The 23,503-nt window shown below is 32.3% G+C and overlaps 2 protein-coding genes and 1 pseudogene across 2 annotated transcripts; all 3 read left to right on the top strand.

Annotated features, from left to right (window-relative positions):
• The first annotated feature begins 1,542 nt into the window (after positions 1-1,542).
• On the top strand, positions 1,543-3,646 carry LOC120149576 (protein IQ-DOMAIN 1-like). Its single transcript, XM_039162311.1, has 5 exons — positions 1,543-1,927; positions 2,012-2,260; positions 2,462-2,689; positions 2,771-2,884; positions 2,961-3,646. Exons 1-5 carry the CDS (start codon positions 1,862-1,864, stop codon positions 3,579-3,581), a joined length of 1,278 nt encoding a protein of 425 aa, XP_039018242.1. The 5' UTR covers positions 1,543-1,861; the 3' UTR covers positions 3,582-3,646.
• Positions 3,647-15,389: 11,743 nt separating this feature from the next.
• On the top strand, positions 15,390-17,180 carry LOC120149732 (annotated as a pseudogene).
• Positions 17,181-22,030: 4,850 nt separating this feature from the next.
• Positions 22,031-22,725, top strand: LOC120149577 (abscisic acid receptor PYL2-like). Its single transcript, XM_039162312.1, has one exon. It carries the CDS (start codon positions 22,067-22,069, stop codon positions 22,628-22,630), a length of 564 nt encoding a protein of 187 aa, XP_039018243.1. The 5' UTR covers positions 22,031-22,066; the 3' UTR covers positions 22,631-22,725.
• Positions 22,726-23,503: the final 778 nt, after the last annotated feature.

Genomic DNA, 23,503 nt, shown 5'->3' with positions numbered 1-23,503 from the left:
AAAGTTCGATTTGTAGTAACGTGAATACTTACCAGCATTAAGCCAATCATTTTCAATTTTTTTTGTCAAATTCTATGTTTAGTACCCATGCTATTCATAAGCCATGGATTTAGTCCATGTACTCCACTTTGATCAATTTTAGTTCTTCTACTTTTTAAAATTCAAAATTTTAATCCTGACTCAAGTTATACAAAGATAATATAACTAAATTGTATTACTTAAAGTTGTCAAACTGAAGAACAAGAATTAAAATCACAAATATGGTATAATATAAAGACTAATGATATAATTTAATTTAATAGATTTATAGCTCCTGTTTAAATCAAGACTAAAATTTTAAAATCTTGAAAGTACAACTAAACATCATCAAATTAAAATGCGTATATTAAATCCACAACTTATGCATAATACAAGTACTAAACCTAGAATTTAATTTTGTTTTGTTTTTCTCAACCTTTTTAAAAATAATGGTAGATTATGATTTTGGTCCTTCTCCTATTCTTAAATTTGATATTTAGTCTTTATATTATAATTTGATATTTTGTTCGTCTACCTTTAAAATGTCATTAGTCATTTTATATCATTTCCAATTCAACACATTAACATGAATTTTTTTTGTTAGAAGAGTTTTTTCTAATAAAAACATTTCAGTGTTTTATTGAAATAGTTAATAGTGTTTCACCATTTGGATTATCGATGATATTATAAAGAATTATCTAAGAAAATGACATTATAAAATAGGGGTAAAATACATAAATGGTCCTCCGACTATAAGGTGTTGCTTTGTTGAATCCCATAACTATGAAAAGTTACAAAATGGTCACTCAACTATTCATATATCCCAAACTTGTCATTTTCTATTAAGAAATTGATGACGTCTAAGTTGAACGTTAACATGCTGACTAAGATATGATAAAATCTTATTTCAAACGATTATGCAAATCAAACGATTTTGGGATCGAATTTATCATATCTCAGTCAATAGGTTAACGTTTAGCATAGACGACAATTAATTTTTTAATGGAAAATGACGTGTTTGGAACATATGAATAGTTTGGTGACTATTTTGTAACTTTTAATAGTCGCAGGACTCAACAAAGCAATATCCTATAGTTGTGGTATCATTTTATAACTTTTAATAGTTAATGGACTCACAAAAGCAATACCCTATAGTTACCCTAAAAATAGATGATCAAATTATTTCAAATTAAAGTACAAGAACTAAATCCTCAAACGAAACATAATAGAGGGACCAAAATCATAATTTAGCAAACAATGAAAATTCAGTTTAAGAGCAGGCTAGATTGAACAGAGACGTAACACTATCCATACAAATACAAGTGTCGTAAGCCAATTACTGGAAATGTTCACACAGATTTCAACTGTTTCACTGTAACAACAAAAGCTCTGATCTTTACTGCACCGGCTAGAGGGGATCCTATGTTGCAGTAAACAACTTGTGGTTTTTTGTAACCTTCCATGTTAGAAAAACGAAGGGGACGTGCCTTTTCATGACAAAACACTGCGTGGGACTGGGAACCCCAAATACAGTTCCTACAAGTACAAAAAAGGAGCAACATTCTGGGCGGGATCAAACATCAAAACCACCCTCATTCATCCGTTGGTTCTTTTTGAATTTCAAAACAAGGCTGCGGTTGGACTCTTGTAAACCCACAATCCCCACCTCCCCCCCCCACGTTTCTCTCTTTCTTTCTGGTTTCATTTTCAGGTTCTTCATTTTCACCCAAAGTTTGCGTTTTTGGTCCTTTGGGTACTTTAAGTAAAAGGAAAAAACTTGCCTTTCTCTTCACCAAGTTGACATCTTTTTGAGCTAGTTGAGATCATATAGCTTGAACTGTCAATGGGTGCTTCAGGGAAATGGGTTAAATCTCTTATTGGTCTCAAGAAGACCGAAAAAGAAGACCAAGTGCGCTCTGGGTTTGATGCTTCAGTATAAGGCTACTCGTTGTATACGTTTAAGCACTAAACCTGTTTTCTTTCTGCTATGTAGGAAAAGGTGAATGGCAAGGGCAAGAAATGGAGGTTATGGAGGAGTTCTTCACTGGACTTGGGATCTTCATGGAAGGGTTTCAAAGGAAAGTTTAGATCAGATTCTGAAGGCTCTGATTCTTCACTGAGGACTGCTGATTCTTTCTTCGCTGCAATGTCCACTGTAGTTCGAGCAGCTCCTAACAATTTCAGGGCTGTAAGACAAGAATGGGCTGCTATCCGCATCCAAACTGCTTTTCGTGGCTTCTTGGTAAATTTTTTCCTTCCTGCGTTTGGTATCCGAGAATGTGATGGAATGTGAAAGAAACTTTATTCTGGAACCTTGCTTGGATCTCCAAATTGTTGTTTCACTCCATTGTTCTATGTTTTGTGTTGTGTCCTGCATGATGGTTGTACTTGTTGCTGGAATATTTGGTTTCTGCTGGAACATCCTACTTCTTTTGCCATGTAGGCAAGGAGGGCTTTGAGGGCTTTAAAAGGAATCGTGAGGCTTCAAGCCTTAGTTCGTGGTAGACAAGTTAGGAAACAGGCTGCGGTGACACTTAGGTGCATGCAAGCTCTTGTCCGTGTTCAGGCTCGTGTTAGAGCTCGTCGTGTGCGAATGTCGATCGAGGGGCAGGCAGTTCGGAAGATGCTAGAAGGTCGCCGCAGCAAGGACGATGTCCTGAAACAAGCTGAGGTACCATTAACCGAAACATTAATTCAATGTCGATTTGATTTGCAAAATGTCATTATTTGCTGTTAAAACTATTATATTCAGGATGGCTGGTGTGATAGCGAAGGGACAGTGGAGGATGTTAAGACAAAGCTACAAATGAGGCAAAAAGGGGCCTTCAAGAGAGAAAGAACTCTTGCTTATTCTCTTGCTCAGAAGGTACTGGAATTTGTGTAATATTTGTACCTTTGTTTGAATCATGGAAAAAGATAATTGATGTTCCTTGAATGTACAGCAATGGAGATCAAAAACAAGTTTGAGCTCCCGGACTAATAGTTCGATTCCATATCTAAAGAACCAAGACTTTGATAAGAACAGTTGGGGATGGAATTGGCTCGAACGTTGGATGGCAGCAAGGCCCTGGGAGACTAGGTTGATGGAACCATCGCATTCTGACCCTGCCGAATCAACTCTATCGAAAACTTGTTCCGAGTCCCTTTCAGGAAAGAATACAAGATCTTCCGAACCATGCTCAGTGAATGTCAGAAATAACAATATCACCACTAGGATATCCGCAAAGCCTCCTCATATTAGGTCGGTCACTCGATCGTCTTCAAGTCCATGTTCCGAATTTCATTATGATGAAAGTTCTGCTTCATCTTCAATATGCACTTCGACAACACCGGTTTCCGGAACCACTATCTTGCCGTCAGATGGAACAGAGGAGAGTGGCAGTAGGCCAAACTACATGAGCATGACCGTGTCTACCAAGGCAAAACAAAGAGGTGGCAATCATGGCTTCCATAGGATCCAAAGGCAGTCCATGGACGAGTTCCAGTTCAAGAGGTCAGCTGCACTCTACAATGGGGATTCGAAAAGTAGTGTCGGTTCAGACCCCTCGGTTCATATGCCTTGACGGCTATATGCTCCCACGCAATTTTATGTTTCTTTGAAGTCCAACATCTTGTTGTTCATTTTTATTAATGTGAATGAGACCCTGTTGAGTATTCTTTTTATCTGATTCCAGGGCAATCCCTGACATTGCTCATTCATCTCATCTCTTAAACAGTTCAACCGATTGTACTTAAAATCGATTGCCTGCAACATTTGTATGGAACCTGATCCACCAAAATCATCAACCCGGGCCAAGTTTCGCCATGTTCAGAAATGGGTAAACTTCTAAAGTGCAATTCAAGACAATGAACATTGAAAATTGGCAAACAACTGATCCGTTCAACTCAGTTACTTCAACCCCAGGAAGCATCATCGACCAATCAGCTCTAGAATGATTGGCTGGTTATTCAAAATTTATGAAGGAGGTATCATATAAAAAGTATAAAAAAGTAATAGAGTTATATATATATATATATATATATATATATATATATATATATATATATATATTGAAGGAAGAGAAATACAAGAACAATAGTCACCAAACTCATAAAAATAAAAATATTAAATCCAAATATACAAAAAATCGAAACCTTCTTTGATAACGACAACCAACATCAAAAGAATTAATAAAAACTCCATGTTTATGTCGAACAAGACGCTTTGCGAAGTGATAAATGAGTGATGAGCAAACCAAATTATATGACAGGTTATTTCGTTACACAATTCTGATTATATCACCAATCTTTTTACCAAATAGTGAATATGACTATATATGACCATTGACAAATCAATCAGAAAACAAATGTCGTGAGTGTCTTCGTGAGAGCACCAAAATGACTGCAAAGGTATGTGAAATACGTACCAAAATGGATAATGATCGTGTCATAAGAATATAGAAAACACGTGTCGTATAAAAAAACAAAAGAATTAATAATCACAAGTGCATGTTTTTTTCACTGGTCTTCTTCTTGGTCTCTGTTTCTACGAGAATCCTTGGTTGTTTTCTTTTATGTCTGGTTTCTTCGCTTGCTTGTATATGATATTATTATAACTTTCAGATATAATGTGCCAATTAGTGTTTTTCTGGAAAACTACTAATTTCTTCGTTCGCCAAAAGTCTACTGCGTGTATTAGATATTTCACTGTATACTCTATTTCTGATCTCACTCTTCTCGGGATGCCATCTCTTGGTCGTGTTTTATTTATATGGGCCACGACTTCTATTTGAAGACCAGTCCTTTGTCCTCTCTCAATTCTTCTTGTGATGATAGGATGAGATTGCGATTAAAGGGAGATTGATTTTTCATTTGTCCGCTTTGAATACTCTCTAGATTTTCTAGGTTCACTTTTTTTCATCAGGTAATGTCACTAGTAGTTCACCGTTATATTTTAGTTATGATTGTCCTGAATGTATTTCGGATGTTGTTCTAAATAAGATCTTTTATGGCTAATACAATCTATGTACTTTTTTTTTAAAATAATAACAATCGCCAACAGTCTATAACCAATATCAAGATTAATGTCACTATTGATTCAACAAAAATTAAGAGAAAAAAAGGAAGAAGGCACGAAAGTATTTTAAGAAAACGGAAGGGGGAAAAAAAAGGAAAAGAGGAAGGCGGCTAAGTAATAGAGTTATATTAGCAGTCAATTAATGTAGAATTACTAATGTATAAATACTGTTTTATGATTTCTATGCCTCACCATTAAGTTATGTTAGACCATAAATCAATATAATTATTAAAAGAAAATGTATCCTTTTTGGTTCTGAATATAAACAATTAATTCATATAATTATCTCGTCTTAAAAATATATATTTAAGATATCATTTTTATTAATATTTTAAAAATGGTTAAATTACATATATCACATTTCTTATGCATTGACTTAAATATTAGTTGATAATTAAATGTAATTTTAATGGTAATTAAATTGAATTTTGGTGATTAAAAATTAATTGATTATTAAGTTTATTTAATAAGTAAATATTTATATTAGATAAGAAGTATCATGAAATAAAATTTCTTGATGACCTATTATTTTAATGTTATCTTCGGAGTTCTTTAATTCAATCACATCTGCTTCCTATGGAAGGAAGATGAACTTTGATTCTTGTACAAGGTTCTTGGTTAGTTACCAGCATTGGACAAATGACATTTTATCCTGTAATGTGATTTGCTATGATTAATCTATTTGCACAATATGTGACACTCTTAACTCATGTACGTCATCGCATACGAATTATAGATGTCACACCAATCGTATAAAATATTTTTTTTGAAAATATTAAAATTTTGGTTTTTTTAAAATCTTAAAATGCATTTATTTATTTTTAAAAGTAATAATCACATAAAATGTAATGTAATATTTAAAAACATAATTTAATATTATAATATTCATTTATTTTATTTATAGTACTTAATATTACCTATTTTAAAACAATTTTAGATATTATGCTATAAATCATTATATAACTAATATAAATATTAAAGCAATTGAAACATCATTAATATGCATGTCACTAACTACAAATACAACAAAACATGACATCCTTATTGAATCTGGTGTCGGATTTGATTTCCCCGAAATGATGCTGGTATGCGTTTTACTTAAACAGTATGACAGTCAACAATACTGTGTAAAATCCATTTATGTACTACTCTATTTCAATTCGTATTATTTCTCATTGTATCATCATGAGAATATATGGTACGTGAGTCAGTAAATAAGTATGCACTTTTTTTTTGCAGTTTTTTTTATTAGTAACAGTTTGTACTTCCAGTGCCAGTAACAGTAATGTACATGTACTGTAAAACACAACATCACTGTACCAATAATCAGATATGGATTTCACAATGTCACAACATCGTGAACCTATGGTGCACATATAGTGTCAATATCATTAATTAGTAAAAAATAATCAGTAATAACTCCATATAATTTAAAATCATATATGAATTTGTACCACTAACTCTTAGTCTCATACAATGAGCGTAATTTAAAATCATATATTGTTCACCATATAAAACATCCATATAATCAAATATAAGTAAAAATCTCATAAAAATCAGTGTTGGGCAGTTTATACCCAAAATATTCACATGTTATAAAATAAATAATAAAATGAGTATCTTTAAAATACGATTTGAAAACATTTTCTTTTCATATCGATTGAGGTTGACTCATCGCAAGTCGTCCTCATATCGTTTTATATAAAAAGTTAGTTGCACTCACATGTTGTCTTATTAGCTTTAATACTACGATCATTTCACTGTAAGGTTTTATCTTTTTTTTTAATTCACTTTAAGCTTACTTTCGGTCACAATCTACATGTCAATCGATTTCCCAACATATATAATTTCAAACATATATTAGTACTCGTACTAATATAATAAATTTTAATTCAAATCAAAATTCTAAAAATACTATTCATGTACGTTAAATACTAATTTCTTACTAAACCAAAATCGACCTTAACCCTATTAAATTATCTTTCAAAATCCTTTAATAATTCACTTTAATCCATATCATTCATTAATTTCCTACTATATCCAACACTTTTCAATTAATACATTAGTATTGTAATCTTGCAATTTTCACCACTAACTTTTCGAAACTCCCTAATAAACCCCCTAAAATACACAACTTTTCATTTCAATCCAAAATCCACATTCCATTACTAATATTACTAATTTCCAGCATAGTGTTTGAAATTTTCAAATGCTTACAACTTGATCCTTCCATTATTCCAAAATTATGAAAATGGTCTCCTAACTTATCATGGTTCCAAAATGATCCAAAACTCAATTCCAAGGCATGAAAATCATCCTTAAATCCAATCTAATCCCTAGGACATTTCGATTAAAATTTTCCAATTATCCCTCCTTATGGCTGAAAATTACAAAGTAGTCCCCTAATGGTCTCCAATTTGTTTTCAAGCTTGAATCATCATCCAACATTCATTTCTAATCAAGTCCAACCATTCTAAATCAATCCTAAATTCAATGTTTCATCACACTAATAATAAATTTCAGTATGGGACCGTAACTTTGTCATTTTCCTCATGGATCCTTATAATTCCATAATTTACAAAATGATCCTCTAATTTATACAAGCTTCAATTTAATCCAAAACATGATTTCAAGCACATAAGATCACTTCCATAATCATTATAAGCCCTTAATAAATTTTTGAAAATTTTTCCAACAATTTTCCTTATAGGACGAATACTTTGAATCTTTACTAAATAGTCCCTAAATTTGTTTCAAGCTCAATTTCAACAACTACACATCAATTTCAACCATTCCAATTTATTTTCATATCAAATACACTTCAAACTCAACATTTATTCATGAAAAAACTTAGTGATCAAACCTTATTCATGAACTTCTACTTGATTCCAATCAATATTCATGCTTGATTATGCTTCCATAACACTCCTAAAATCAAATTTTAATCTTATTTCAAGTGAATATAACTTTCTCTTCAACCACTATAAATACCCACTTCACGATTTAAGCATGAAACAATGAAATATCTATACCAATTTGTAGAGAATTAAGTGTAGAACATTTTCTTATTTCACAGTTTAGTCCAAATTCTCACTAAAATAAACCAGAAATGAAAAAGAAACCTTGCTCACCTTGGCTATGGAGTCACGGCAGGTTGAAGAATATGAACTGAGAATTCAAGAAAATTCTTACAAAATATCTCCTTAAAAACCCAATTTAAAATGAATTAAAATTCATTTTAGCCCAAAAGTCAAAATTACCCTTAAAGAATCTTAATTTTTACCACCATGTCATCCTTTTATCTCCATTTTAATATCCTTAAATAAATATAAAAGTATAATATTACAATTTCATCTTCGCCCTTCCAATTTTCCAAAATTTTGATTTAGTCACTAAATTTCACTATTCCACTTTAACATGAAAATTCCTCCAAATTCCACTAATTCACATCAAATTCCACTAATTAAAAATATCAATATAATATTTCTAGCCCCAAACTACCTTCCTTCAAAATTTTGAAGACTTCCGATTCAATCTGGTTATCTGAATATTTTTCTGATTTTTATTGCTTAATAAACTTTTATACCAACTCCAAATCAAAAATCCTAAACCCATTATAATTCCATTCTTAGTCTGAACCACTCATGTACAGACCAAAATATAACTTTTGAAAGTTTACATTTTTAGTCCATGAGTTTTTATAAATGTACATTTAGTCCCCAAAACTTTCAAAATTTACTTTTCAATCACCAGTCCAAAATTTGGGATATTACACCATGTTTCTTATTGTTGTTCTCTAAGAGGAAAGTCCCAAATAAGGGTCAGGAGATTTTGGGGCTACTTGTTTTCTGGACTTGGTATCCATTGCTTGTCGCTTGCCTAATTGGTATGAAAGAGTAATGTTTGTGGTTGCCGGTTTTGCTGTAACTTGGAATCCAACATGTTCAGCTCTATTTAAACCATTTTTCGTCGAGCGTTTACGCTGGACCACCGAGTGGAAACAATTGGTTCGAGAAGCAAACTGATGGGACACTTGATATATCATGTTCACCATGGATAGATTGGTTCTATGGTGGCCTGCAATTCCAGTTTGAGCACCATTTGTTTTCATACTGAAGAAAAAGCACATGGGAATCAATGATGTGTACATTTGAACTTTATTTTCTTTCTGAATTGAAGCTCATAAAAAAGTGAAGAAAAAATACCATTGATTCTAGTGGCACATTCTTTAACATACCCACACGCAATTCCAAGCAATTATTGTACTAAAAAGGGACTTTTTTTATCAGTTATCAGTTACCTTCACACTTTCTGTCTTCCTCTTCTCATACAAGATCAAAAAGTAACAATTGACAAGTGAAGTGATAAACAATAGTAGATGGTGTTTAAAGTGTGAGAAGGATGATTTCGGAGAGGATACTAAACACATTAAGACAATTGGTGGTTTGTCGTGGAAGATGAGGTTTGTCTTCTTCCATTCATGGAGAGGATATTTGTAATGCTATGGATATGTATCAATTAGGAGTTGTCATATATCTGATTCTGAATGGATGTCCTAGGGTTTGAGGGCCAGACTAGAAAGTCTCGGGTGTCGACATGTGATGGACGGTGATGTTATAGGGGTATGTTCGCAGAGATAGCAGGTGATCGACATGTGTTTGTTCATGTGTGATTGTTTGAGGGGTGCACTACACAAGTCCCGGAATTCGTATAGTCTTGCATTCGTGTTCCCAACAATCCGCACGAGAGGTGTGTTCTTTATTATGGAGGATCGTAATAGGAGAGGTTCGCCTCCATGAAAGATCATATAGGTAAGTAGTAACAGTAATCATTTAAGTTTTTTAGAGGTAGAGCTTGCTTTAGCTTAATACACGGCAATTTAATTGCAAATAATTGATGATAATGAAACAAAAATAAAAAGTCAACATCTTTTCAAGGTATTCTCGACTTGTTTCATGAGTTTTTCTTTTGGAATTTAAGATAAAACAATTGGGATTCTTCAAGTAAAAAAAAATCTGGATTGTGTTCTCAAAAGGTCCATTCCAGATCTTGATCCTTAGATAAATACACTTAGCACTAGAAACGTTAGCCAAGGACGGCGACTTACCTTAGGGGTTAGACCCTGTAATCCATCGCAAGTAACCCTAATTCCAACCTTTTTGTTCTTCAATCCACCCATCTTCACCATCACTATGGTATCCATCTCAATTTTCAAGGACAGCCCATTTTTCTTCTTCAGATCCGGTCTTAAGCTGTTCACCATTTGACATCCAGATCACTGTACTTCGTCACCATAACTCCCTAGAAAGTGATCTAGTTTTTGTTGTCACTAACGGAAGCCGGCAATGCTCCATGGCCTAAAAACACATCGCTACTGCACGACACGCATGAAACGACGAAAGGGTCGTAAGAGAATGAGAGGTACGAGTTTGGGTTTTTGGAATAAAGGGTTAAGTTGAAAAGGGTAGAGAGGTGGGATAAGGAGTATACCTTCATATCAATAGTGTTTGAAACATATCATTTATCTCAAACATCATATAACAATTTTATCAACCTATCATATATTATACATAATATATACATGTAACAAACAGATACAAAAACAAATTAAACATATTTATATAGTCAAATGAGCAAAGTTAGCATGCTTTTAATTTTATATATATATATCAATCATCACTACACATGCCATATATATTTTATCTCATACATGTAAGTATATTAAACATGCTTTCATTAGCATGCATTCATATCATTAATATTTATACAAAGTAATTTTATTGGATTAGTTTAAACTTAAGAATTCGCGTATATATAAACTTAATTAGAAAACATCATAATTCATTTAAATAAATCATACGCACATATAACCGATAAATAATTCAAAGAGTTATTTGCAAGTCCCAATATCACGAGTCGTGAGTCAAGGTCCAAAGCCAAGGCAATCATAGGTGCCCGTGGAGTATCAAGTGATGCATCAAGGCCACAAATCGAGTGGCACTTGCTGCCAACCAAGGGGATCACGAGCAAGAAGACCTACGTCATCAAGTAAATAAAGATATAGTTAGATTAGAATTCGAGAATCCTAGGTAGACTTTGAGTTGGGATCAAGTAAATAAACCAAGGGGATCACTTCCAAGAAAGACACAAATTGAGTTTTGGAGCTCGAAATTAAAGCAAGCAAAAAGCTTTTGTCTAACTTTCTCCATCATATCCCTACTGTAATTTGTGCGTGATATGGATATATATTAGCGATTAATATGTTTATATTTTAATTATATATATGGAAGGTTATTGAAAGATCATACTCTCATACAAGGATGTCTCATATACGGATGGACCGAGAGAAGGGTGGATGTGGGCAGTTGATTTAAAATCACCATATATTTTATATTTTTTCTAAATATTTTATATTAAAAATCTATTTTCGTCCCTTAAAATTTTATAAGTTCATATCCTCCTAAAATTTTAGAAATTCACCCAACACAATATTTTACGTCCGGTACTACTATCTTACTCATATTAAAGTACTCGTAAGAAAAAGATAGCCCGTTATAATTCAAGAAATGGAAAAAGAAAGAAGCATAGCTTTTATTTAACTATCTGGCCAATTATGGTAATGCTCTAACAATGGGTAGCTTCCTAAAACTCTTCAATTATCATGGAAATGGTGAGGAATTCAACCACACAAGCAAAAGTACATACATTGGGTTTGGGACCACTTTCTAATTTCGTGTAATCTCTGTCTGTGTATGGTATCTGCAATCCAGCTAGCAAACTTAATTAAGGAGCTAGCTTCACCAATCCCTGCAACTTAATTATACTAAAAGCTCTGAACTTAGCTATTTGGAGATATTAGATACCCAATATGAAATTAAAAGTCTGTAGGATTCGGTGGATCATAATAGGGTTTCATTGTAACACAAATATCATGTGGCCATTTCCAATTATTTTGCCATGTAAATGCAATTTCTCAATCGGTTTATAAGATTATATTTGATTAAATATTATTTTAATTTATTAATAATGAACATATATTTTACAGACATAATTGTCCAAACTCGAAATCTCTATGAAGAATAATACTTTTCTTTTATTATCACTGAAACTATTCAATAAATTTAAATTATTTGTAATATATATTGTACATTCACGAGTGTATATGTATCAAACATTTATGAGTTGCATGAGGACAGTGGCTAATCTATGTATATTTTAGGATAGAAAGATGTCTATCTTGAAATTTAAACTTTTTTTATGTTAATTATTTATTTTATTGAAGATGTTCATCTTAAAATTTTATTTGTGTCTATCTCATACGAAAAAAATTATTTTCAATATATATGTGTTCACCGTAAAAAATATTTATAAATATATCACTGTATAAGGAGAGTAGTAATCATTTATTTTTTTCAAATAAATCTTCTAATAAATTGATTGTTTTTGGTAGTTTTATCGTGTGCAGTTTAATTTAAGATAATTTAAAACGCTTTCAACTTAAATATTATAATATTTAACTTAAAAATTATATAAATTTATAAAAATTTTGGTTATAACATATTTAACCTAAAAAATTATTCTCTTAATAAAATTTTCAATTACAACTTATTTTTATTTTTTTAATCGTATATTTTAAAATTTTCTCTTTCTTGACAAATCTTTTGTTTATTCTGAATTATCGTTTGCCTTCACTCGTCACATCATTTCTCTTACACCTACCGTCCTACGTGGTTTCCCCACACCCTTTTCCCAACGTGTCACCCTCCCCCTCTTTATAATGCACTCTCTTCAACTAGAACAGTCAAAGAAAAAGTAATGTTAAAGCTAGGAACACCGGAGAGTGGACTTTCAGGCGAGGCTGTCGAGAAGTTGCACGTCCTGTTGACGGAATCCGACAGCGAAAGCGAGTTCTCTAATGAGGGTTTGGTCGAAGAAGAGAAACTAGAGGAGATAATGCAAGAGCTTTACAAAGAGATAACAAGCCCTTCTTATACCACCACTTCACAACCACCACCAATGGTAACACAGCCTTCACCGTCATCGCCGCTTCATTTGTCTGCCCTTCCCTTCTTCTCCGCCTGCGACGTCAAGAACGAGAGCTGCGGTGCTTCAATGTCCGACTCATCCTCCACCTTGATGGCTGGAGTTGCGTTCGTGGACCCGGCCGGGAAGTTACTGGAGAGGGAGAACAGCTCGCCGGAAAATGACTCATGGGTACAGGGGATAGAGATGGGGTTTGACGATAATAACATAGCAGGGGGCAATGATGAAAACGATCAATGGATGGCAGGAGTACTAGGGTGGGGTCCACTGGAACTGGAGGACTGAACATGAGAAAGAACTGATGGTGATGATCATCGATGGAGTTAGCCGTAGGGATAGTGTCCTTAGGTAGGGTCGTTTTAGAAGAAAAAAAGCAGTGACATTTTCTTTTGGCTTTAGGAAAATCAACTAATTAAAATGGTGGTTGTAATATTTTGCATGAATTATATATCAATCCCTTTCTACTGGGATTTTTAGTTTATGTTATGCCAACTCAAATCCAAGTAAAATGTTGGAATTCCAAACATAATCAATGACATCACCAGTATTTAATAAATATTGAATGAGAGAAAGAAAAAAAAAGTTACTCAATCCACATTCCTCACCAATTAATAAATATTTATTCTTTTTTATTATTAAATTGCAGGAAAAAAATATTTATACATTTTTATTATTAGATTGCAGTAAAAATTTTAGAAAATATTAGATTTGTATTAATGTTCAAAGTTCAAAATTTAACTTTGTGAAAATAATAAATTAAACTATGAGAGTTTTCTCGTACGAAAGTTTTGTAATAATCAGTTCAAAATATTTAAAAAAATATTTTAAAAAAATAAAATTAGTTAGTTAAAAACATATATTTTTAAATTACAAAAAAACCTAAAATCTCTAGAGAATATAATTTCAATCTCCTTATCACTATTGGCGACCATCATTGCTGTCGTCGTCAAACTATCATCCAACCGGTCAATCATCGTTTTTGATGTCATCCTAAACTCTTACATCGATAAATATTTAAAATATCAAATACCCTAATTCCCAAATTCTTATAGTCACTCTTTAAGATTGTGGATTCACGCCGGAAGTACACTAACACCAATAAGGATTAACTAAAACAGTCATTACACTGCCAATACCCTAATCTAGTTTAAACTAAAACACATTCGGATGCATTTACAGTTAACTAGGGTATTATAACACATTACGACCGTCAATAATTGGGATATTACAAAGTATTATGACCGACGATATAAACAGAGATTTTACACTGGTGACAATTGGGTATTACAAAGTATTATAGTCGTCAATAATTAGAGATTAGGGTTTATGTTATTAGAGATTTCAAGAATTTAGAAATTTAGGATGATGGTTGAACATTAGGTAAATGACGACATGTAGGTGGCCATCTGGCGACGACGACGATGGCCTGTAATGGTAATGTTGATTTGGAATTAAAGATTGAAAGGGTTTGGCTTTTTTTGATATTTTGAAAAAAATTTAGGGTTTTTTTGTTTTGAATAATAATAATAATTTAAAAAAAAAATATAAACGTGACACATGTCGAATACATAAATCACTTGCAACAATGAAAAATATGGGTTGTTAAAAAATAAAATTGAGGTAGTATGGTTTTTGAATTAAGGATTCAACGATGAATATAAATGAAGGAATTTTCGTATTAAAGGATTCATTAACTATTCTCTTTCTCATAACTTCAAGACTATAAATTCCTTGAAACATTGCAGCCTACAGAATTCCTTGAAAGATCAAACAAAATCCAATCATTTCTTTTAGAAAAAACAGGAAAAAGGATATCAAATTGCTCTTCGGTATCTATTTTGTTCATCCACTCTAAGTATGGGGTGAGGAAGAAGGGAGAAATAGAGATTAACATAAAAATATATTTTATCTTGTTTAATAAAATCACATAAACAATTGTAAAGAAAAAAAAACAAATAAACAACTGTATTTCTGCTATGCGGAAGTTAATTTAAAACTAGTTTAAAGTAATTTTAACTTAAAATATTATCATGTTGAACCTATATATTATAAGAAGTTTAAGGCTTACAATTAGAAATGTAATGAAAAATATAATATTTTTTTTCGTAACATATTTAATCTAAAAAATTACGTTATTAATAAAATTTTATGTTGCAGTCAATTTATATTATGTTTAGGTGTATTTTAGAATTTCCTCATAAACAACTTTAAAATTTAAAAAGTGAAGGGATGGTGAGGGGTCCCACCTGCCCATGGTATTAAAAATCCGGAAATGGTGCAGGCACCTTCATCCAATTCCAATTCAATCTAATGTATTTCAGTAATAATTTTGTTTATTTAATCTCTTTTGTCACATTATATAAATCCCTCCTTTGCTTGCTTCTTCCAAGTTCCAACTGAACAACGCCACTAACAACAATCAAAACCAATACAAAAGCTTAAACCAATACCCTCCTTTCTCTTAAAATCTTTGCTTTGCTCTTCTTCTTTTTGGTGCTTTCCAGGCAATAGCCTGCAGGTTAGTGAAACTAACAGCGTTCATTATTGCTCCAAATTTTACAGTTTTTTTTCTTGATTGAACATTGCATTACATGGAGTTAAAGATCTTGTTTTGTTTTAATGTATTATGATGCATTTTCTGGGTTTTCCATGTTTTGCCTGAACAAGTTAATCAGAACATGTGAGCATTGAAATTTGATTAGTGTTCTTGAGTTGTTTGATTTCATGGCTGTCAGGTAGAGAAAATGATAGTGATAAAGATCTATTTTTTTTTCTGATTTCCCAGTAACAAAAGTGGAGCATTTTAATTTGATTCTTTTGACTGAAGAAACAGGATCTGATACACTGGAAATTGTATGCATGCTACTAAGTAGATTACATTAATAATTACAGATATTGATACGTTACCTGTAAAATTTCACCCTTTTTTCTCTTTGATACTTTCCCAGAACCCTGGAGATCATTTTAAAGAAAGGGTTTCAGAATTTAGGAATTGAATGATTCTTCATTTAGGCTATATTGTTGGTCTTTAAATTTACACGAAGATTCGATATGTATTTGGCACTTGTTTTTCCGTGTCGGATATGTTATCTGTCTGCCACAGGTTTGATTATTGCTATTATCTAAGGAAACATTCTTTCTTTTTGTAGAATGATACTATCATCTGTGAGTAGATTGTTGCTATTTTCTTCAGAGTGTGCTGTTTGAAATGGTGATAGTTCATCACCAAGAACTGCAACATCGGTCGGTCGCGTTGGAAGACTTCCTAAAATGGATTTAGAACAAGCTTATGATGTTGAACTTATGATCTAAAATTCAGCACGAACAATGGCCACTAGATGAAGTTAATTCGAAAAATGGAAAGTTTCCTTGCTGTCTTGTTTGGACTCCACTACCTGTTGTCTCATGGTTGGCACCCTTCATTGGACATCTTGGCATTTACCGGGAGGACGGAGTGATTCTCGACTTTTCGGGATCGAATTTCTTGAATGTCGATGAATTTGCTTTCGTTGCAACAGCTCGATATGTTCGAGATAGAGAAAAAGGTATAATTTCGTGCAGACACTTGTAGTTATAACCCTTACCTTGGAAGCAATGTGGCATTTCTCTTTACCCTCCTATACTGTTACGTGAGTTAATAATTTCACTTCTTGTATCGTTGAATCAGTGTTGCTTTCCTCTGAGCATGTCCGCGCATACATGCAAGCAAGGTTACCGGCATTCCGAGCACGGGACGGCCGTCACATGGGACGATGCATTGCGGTCAAGCGTGCGTCACTTTGAGCAGCTACAACCTCTTCATGTGCAACTCTCACTAGTTCGTCGCCAATTGTCTCAACCGACTCTGCTACAATGGATCGATGGACTGGAACATGCTAACTGTGGCTGCTCTAATTCTTTTTAAGGGACATTGGGTTGACAACATGTCGATAATAAGATCGTTCCTGCCTTCCACGGTGGTGCTCTGCCTAGGGTTAGTATTGGTTGGACTGTTGTCATTCTCTCTACTCCTTATGAGTTGGTTTGTGTTGGGAACTTACTGTCTCAAAACCCTATTGGAAAGCTAAAGTTGAAGCAAAGCAAAAATGAAAACATCTATTTGTAAGTTCACAACAAAATTGAGATCAGAACTACAATTTGTTTCTCTTGTGCAAATAAGAGGCGAGTAAAATCTGACTGAACTCGAAAAATTATTTTTTTTAGGTTTAAGTTGTTAAAGTTAACTTAAATTATCAAATCGGTTTTTGAGTTCGAGTCGAATTGAAATTTAAAATTTGAGTCAACCAAAAGATTAAAAAATTATCTGAGTATTTTAATAATTTTATGATTTTATCTCTGATTTTTTTTTAATTCCTTCAATTTTCCTTTCATTTTAGTTCATTTTTACCAAATTTGAATCATATGTTTCTAAACTAGTGTAGAATACATGTATCTTCATTTCATCATTTTGTTAACAATTTTTTTATTTCAATCCTTTAAATTTTGCATGATTTCTCATTCATTCAATTCTTCTTTTATGTTAAGTTTATTTTTTACGAAATTTGAGTCACATACTCCTAAATTATTGTAATATTTCTATGTGTTTTCAATTCCTCCTTTTTGATAGCAAATTTTCTATTTTTCTCAATTTATTCCCTCAAATTTACATGATTCTTTCATTTTTCTTATTCATTTTAAGTCAATTTTTACTAAATTTGAACAAAGTCCTCCTAAACTATTATAAAATAATTTTTATTTTTAAGTTTTTTTAAATTTTCAATTTAAGTTTATTTTTTGACTAAATTTGAACTACATGCTCCTTTATCACAATAGAATACCTATGTAAATTTAATATCTATTTTTAACTATGAATTTATTTCTTTTAGTTTAGTCCCTTAACTTTGCATTTATTTGATTTGAACTTTTGACTGTATTTTTTTGCAAATTGTTTTTCTCATTAATTCTTTGACTCTTTTATACTCTCATCGCCTTCTTTGAAAAATAACATTATAAACATATTTTATAATTTTAGATTGTATTTGATTTAATAGAACATGAACAAATATATATGTATATCTTATATGGTTAGAAAAAGTTGTTAAATTGAAACAAATCTATATTATAATATTATAAACAAATGCAATTAAATTTGTATAAAAACTCGAACAACTCGAAAAAAATTCAAATAAAATTTGAGTCATAAAATACGATTCGTCGATTTAAATAACTCAATTTTTTTAATTCATCTCGATCAAATGTTCACCTTTAATGTTGGCAAATCCAAAATTATAGTTATTCAAGTGTTGAAGCTATTAATTTGATTCAAGTTTTGGTGCGGTCAGGGATGAATCCAAGGGGTGGTGGATGCAGCCGCCTCTAAAAATTTCAAAATCTCATATATTTTAGATTTTCTTTTTTATATTTTATATTGATAATTTGTTTTTACTCTCCTAAAAATTTTACAATTTATCTCACCTAAAATTTTATAAACTTGTTAATTCTATAAATTTATTAATTCTAACATAAAATTATGTGTCTGCCCTGGATCCAATCCTCCCCGTAAATAACTCAGGTGATAATGTGGTTGGGCCTGTTGCTGAAAGGGTCGGGGGATTGTGCAGAGTGCAAAGTGAAGTTAAAGATCACAGGATATGAAAGTTTGTCACATGATACCCAAGAATCTCCTTGCCTTTAAAACAGTGGACGACAACTCCCTACCTCCTACATATAACTGGTAATTACAACTTCAATATATTATATATAAATAGCCATAGATATATGTGCTTCAACAACACTCTTACCTTGTTTTTTGTGTTTTCTTTAGGCTTCTACGTTCTTCTTGCTTCATGACTTGGTGGAAACAAGATTTCTGTTATCGGCGATGTAGGCAGTGTTCCTTAAGTCAAATACTGATCTGAGAAGTTTAGATTTTAGTTTTCTGAAATTATTTTAGTTAATTTGAACTGTGATTTTATAGGGAAAGATTTGATTTGTAAAATTTAATTATTTGATAAACAAGGACAAAATTGCGTTTATGACAAATGTTAAGTAATCGAGATTATTGGATGAAGCGAATATTTAAGATAATACTATATGAAGATCTTTTACAACTAACGTACGTGTGTAGTTAGATAGATTTTGTATCGAGAATCTTACAGTTGACTTTTCATTGAGCAAGACCATGAAAAGGTGGAATCGTTAAATGATTTGAATTGTATAAACGAACTCTATTATATCCTTATTTACGTTTTAGTTCTTCTAATGATTCATGTAATGCTAATCAACTTAAATATTTTCAAACACAACCACATTAACTAGTATTCTCTTTGTCCAATTAAAGTTGTCTCTTATTAACTTTTTTAAATATTTAAAAAATAAATTTTATAAAATAGATATTTCAAAACTACTGATTGAAGATTTTTAAAATATTTATTTTCATATTTTAATTAATAGTAAATTTTAAATAATAATTGGTCAAAGTTTTAAAAGAATGGTAAAAAAAGTTAATAAGAAACAATTTGAGTAGAATGGAGGGAGTATCATTTACTATTATTAGTTTTATCTATATATTTTTCGAATAGTCTGTGATAATTACAAGATATTATAAGTTTAAGATTATTCTTTGTCATTGACAACATACATATATCTACTCGAATCCAAGACATCGAAAAAAATAACACTCCCTTTAATCAATGAATCACCCGATAAATTTTTAGATATTTTGAAAGGCCAATTAACGGGAGTAATACTTTAAGACAAGACGTCACTTTAAAAAGGTTTAGGATATAGGATTGCATTATTACACAAATTGAGTTATGGAGGTTGGTAGATACAAAAGGTTCTTTGCCATGATTTCAAACAAACATATTCATTACCGAAACCTTCGAGCTGTCGAATGGAGATTAGATCTTTACCAATAAATTGTAATTATGACAACAATGTGCTTAAACTAATTAAAAATTGACTACCCATCCACCATATATAACTTTACATTACGTACATTGTTTATATATTAAACGTTGTTGTAATAACTTTCTAAAAGCATAATGATTAATATTTATTCTTAAGGTGATAGTGGAGCTTTTAACTAGCACGCTATGGGCATATAATTAGTGTATTAAACACTAACAAACTAATCAAAATCATATGATATTGTTGAGGTATTGACTAAGCCATTTTTGTCATCTTCCCAAAAGGGTAACCCAATCACAATTAATAGAATCTCAACTAAGCTAAAGACAAAGTCCTTACCCAATATAGCTATCGTACTCTCCAACTTGTATAATCTAGAAGTAGGCACATTTTTTTAAAGGAAAGGACAAAACTAAGGCGTTTTTACCAAAATATTACTTGTACCACCAATAATTACCTATTAGGCACTCTCATCCCTATTATTACCGATCTAGCACCCTTTCTGACACGATAGTAATAAAGCCTGGATCGTCATTCGTGCCTTCGAGGAGTTCTGTCCGAGTTGGCGCCACGTAAGGAAACGCGCGAATTGTCATCCCATTATTATCCCGCTTTCCAATTTTACAACCGCAAAAAATTATACAAAATAATTAGTACAATAAAATTTGTTCAAATAATTAAATATAAAATAATTATAATATAATATAATAAAAAATAATTTTACCTGATAAAAATAATAACAAAATCTACTTAGCTTGATAGAAGGAATTGATAAAAGCGAGAATAAACAAGTAGTTTTGGTTTGGTGATTTTTGCATTCAGAAGTGTTCTTATTTATAGAGGAGAGTGAGGGTTTAAAACCTTAGCTTTTAGGCTCAGGTAATTATGGAATATTAATAATTCAACGTACATAATGGAAGGCACAAATCATGCTCTGCGCCTTCCGTACGTGTCAGAAACCCCGCGAAGGGGCGGATGACGATTCGTGCCTTTCCTTATGTGACGCCAGCTCATATAGAACCCCTCAAAGGCGCGGATGGCGATCCGCGCTTTATTACCACCACGTCAGAAAGGGTGCTAGATCAATAATATTAGAGGTGAAGGTGCCTGATAGGTCATTATTGGTAGTACGAGTGATATTTCGGTAAGAACGCCCAAAACTCAAACTACTCGCTTAGTTCAAAAGTTCAATGTCCCCCAAATGGCATATATGTATAATAAAACAATGCATATCTAATAGATAATGGTCAAAATTTGGTTTTATCATGATCAAATTTACGATATAATCCCTAATTTGATTTTTAAAAAAATAATTATGAGTAGTCATAATGTTTTTTTGTCCAACACTATCCACTAAAGTCACCATAAATACTTTTAAGCGATTGAGAGAGGGAATGTCTCTCTATCTCCTCTTTCACTCCTACATTCTCTTTCGTGTTTTTATCTACTCTACAGAAAAACGTTGACCTACGACCATCCCCTCATCGACTGTTGCTCTCTGTCCAAGTCAAAAGGAATAAACTACTAACAATCGACCAGGTCCACCCTGGAAGATGAACAGATCATGTGCTACTTTCTAAAATGAAACTCCTAAAATATTTTATAATAATAATTAATTTTTCAAATTTAAAATTTGAAGGGATTTACTAGGTATTTTTTTATCAAAATTTATCATGAAAAACTATTAAAGATATGTCAAAATCCTCTTTTGTAACTTTATATGTCACTTTTCCGAAAATCAAACAGAAAATTTGTTTTCTCTTTGAACGGAAATATTGTTAAGGCACAAAAGTAATACATAGACGGGTTGGACGTGTGACATGTCATAGGCCGCACATGTAAATGGACGTGTATGATGCAAGCGATGAGACAAACTTGTTCTCATTAAAAATTTTAAAATATCGGATTAAATTATATATTTGATCATAAGAGAAGGATCAAAATCGTAATTTATGCCATACATATGTGCGTGTGTGTGTATATAAACCCATCCTACAGGTTTTGTCATTTGGTTCTTTTCCCTTTTAGTTGTACGAACTCAACTTTTGTTCATTAGCTATGGACTCAACTGAAACTGCACCTCAGGGCCTAACCAAAGAAGAGTATTCGGAGCTGAAGCCTCTGATTCAAGCATACCATAAATTCGAGCCGATGCCCAACACATGCACGTCGCTAATAACGCAACGAATCGACGCCCCGGTCCAAACCGTGTGGCCATTCATCCGAAGCTTCGAAAAGCCCCACAAATACAAGCACTTCATCAAGAGCTGCAACATGAGCGGCGACGGCGGCGTCGGTAGCATTAGAGAAGTCACAATCGTCTCGGGCCTTCCCGCGTCGACTAGCACGGAAAGGCTCGAGATTCTGGACGATGAAAAGCATATCTTGAGCTTTAGGGTCGTGGGAGGCGAGCACAGGCTGAGGAACTACAGGTCGGTGACATCGGTGAATGAGTTTGACAAGGAAGGTAAAGTGTACACCATTGTTTTGGAGTCTTATATAGTGGATATACCAGAAGGAAACTCTGGGGAAGATACGAAAATGTTTGTGGATACAGTTGTGAAGTTGAACCTGCAGAAGCTTGGGGTCATTGCAATGGGTTCTCTTCATGGACATGATTGATTACATACTTTGAGAAGATGACAGGTAAGATTCTGTTTGAAAGTACGGTTAGTCTAGACTTTGAAGAGGTTGGATTTGTTTTTTTTTTATTTGAGTATTAGTGGGGTTTGACAGTTAGGGATTGGTTTGTGTATCTTAGTTTCCTTTGGATGATGAATAATTTCAGCTATATTATTTTCATCTTGGTTTTAATGTTTCATTGTTTTTGACAAAGCTTATCCATTTATGCTTGTAAATTGACAGAGTAATCCTTGAGAAGAAAGAGTGGAATTTCCTCCTAAAAATATAATCAAGACTAGTTTGGGTATTTAACTTGATTCTGATGATACCTATGATGTTCTGTTATGAAGAAAAATTGATTTCCCTTGATGCATCCATCTATTTATATATGATAAAATATGTTTGACCATTTTAACTTTGTGAACAGGAATAGATCGAAAGGAGTGGACGAGAGTTGTCGTCTCTCATACAAAAATTAAATTATCATATATTTTTTATATTTTTTTATTAATAATCAATTTTATTTTTTATTTAAAATTTTAAAAGTTCATCCCTAACATAAAATCTCGCATTTATATCCTATTCTATATCCAAAAATTATTTTAAGGTTTTGACACATTGGTAGACATTTTGCAAATTATAGCCCGTGGAATATAAATCTTAACTTACGGTTTTTTACCAAGTCAATTCATTAGGTTAAAGGAAATATTCTGTTTGCTTTGTAAAAAGGACGGAATAAATTTTTATTATATTATATATTTTTTATATATTTTCATTGTCTAAAAATTAATTTTAAAATTTATAACTTAACATATTTTTTCATTGTTTTCAGCTTTCTAATAAAATAAAAACGAAAATGAACTAAACAAGAGC

This window comes from Hibiscus syriacus, unplaced genomic scaffold, assembly GCF_006381635.1.
Source record: "Hibiscus syriacus cultivar Baekdansim isolate YM2019G1 unplaced genomic scaffold, ASM638163v2 tig00111008_pilon, whole genome shotgun sequence".
Classification (NCBI taxonomy): domain Eukaryota; kingdom Viridiplantae; phylum Streptophyta; class Magnoliopsida; order Malvales; family Malvaceae; genus Hibiscus; species Hibiscus syriacus.
This window is presented reverse-complemented; position numbering and strand designations above follow the sequence as displayed.

Excerpts from the sequence above, each read along its gene's own strand:
- LOC120149576 (XM_039162311.1), top strand. The coding sequence starts at position 1,862 with ATGGGTGCTTCAGGGAAATGGGTTAAATCTCTTATTGGTCTCAAGAAG. Across the intron at positions 2,690-2,770 it reads ATGTCCTGAAACAAGCTGAG|GATGGCTGGTGTGATAGCGA; the intron begins GTACCATTAACC and ends TATTATATTCAG. Across the intron at positions 2,885-2,960 it reads CTTATTCTCTTGCTCAGAAG|CAATGGAGATCAAAAACAAG; the intron begins GTACTGGAATTT and ends TTGAATGTACAG.
- LOC120149577 (XM_039162312.1), top strand. The coding sequence starts at position 22,067 with ATGGACTCAACTGAAACTGCACCTCAGGGCCTAACCAAAGAAGAGTAT.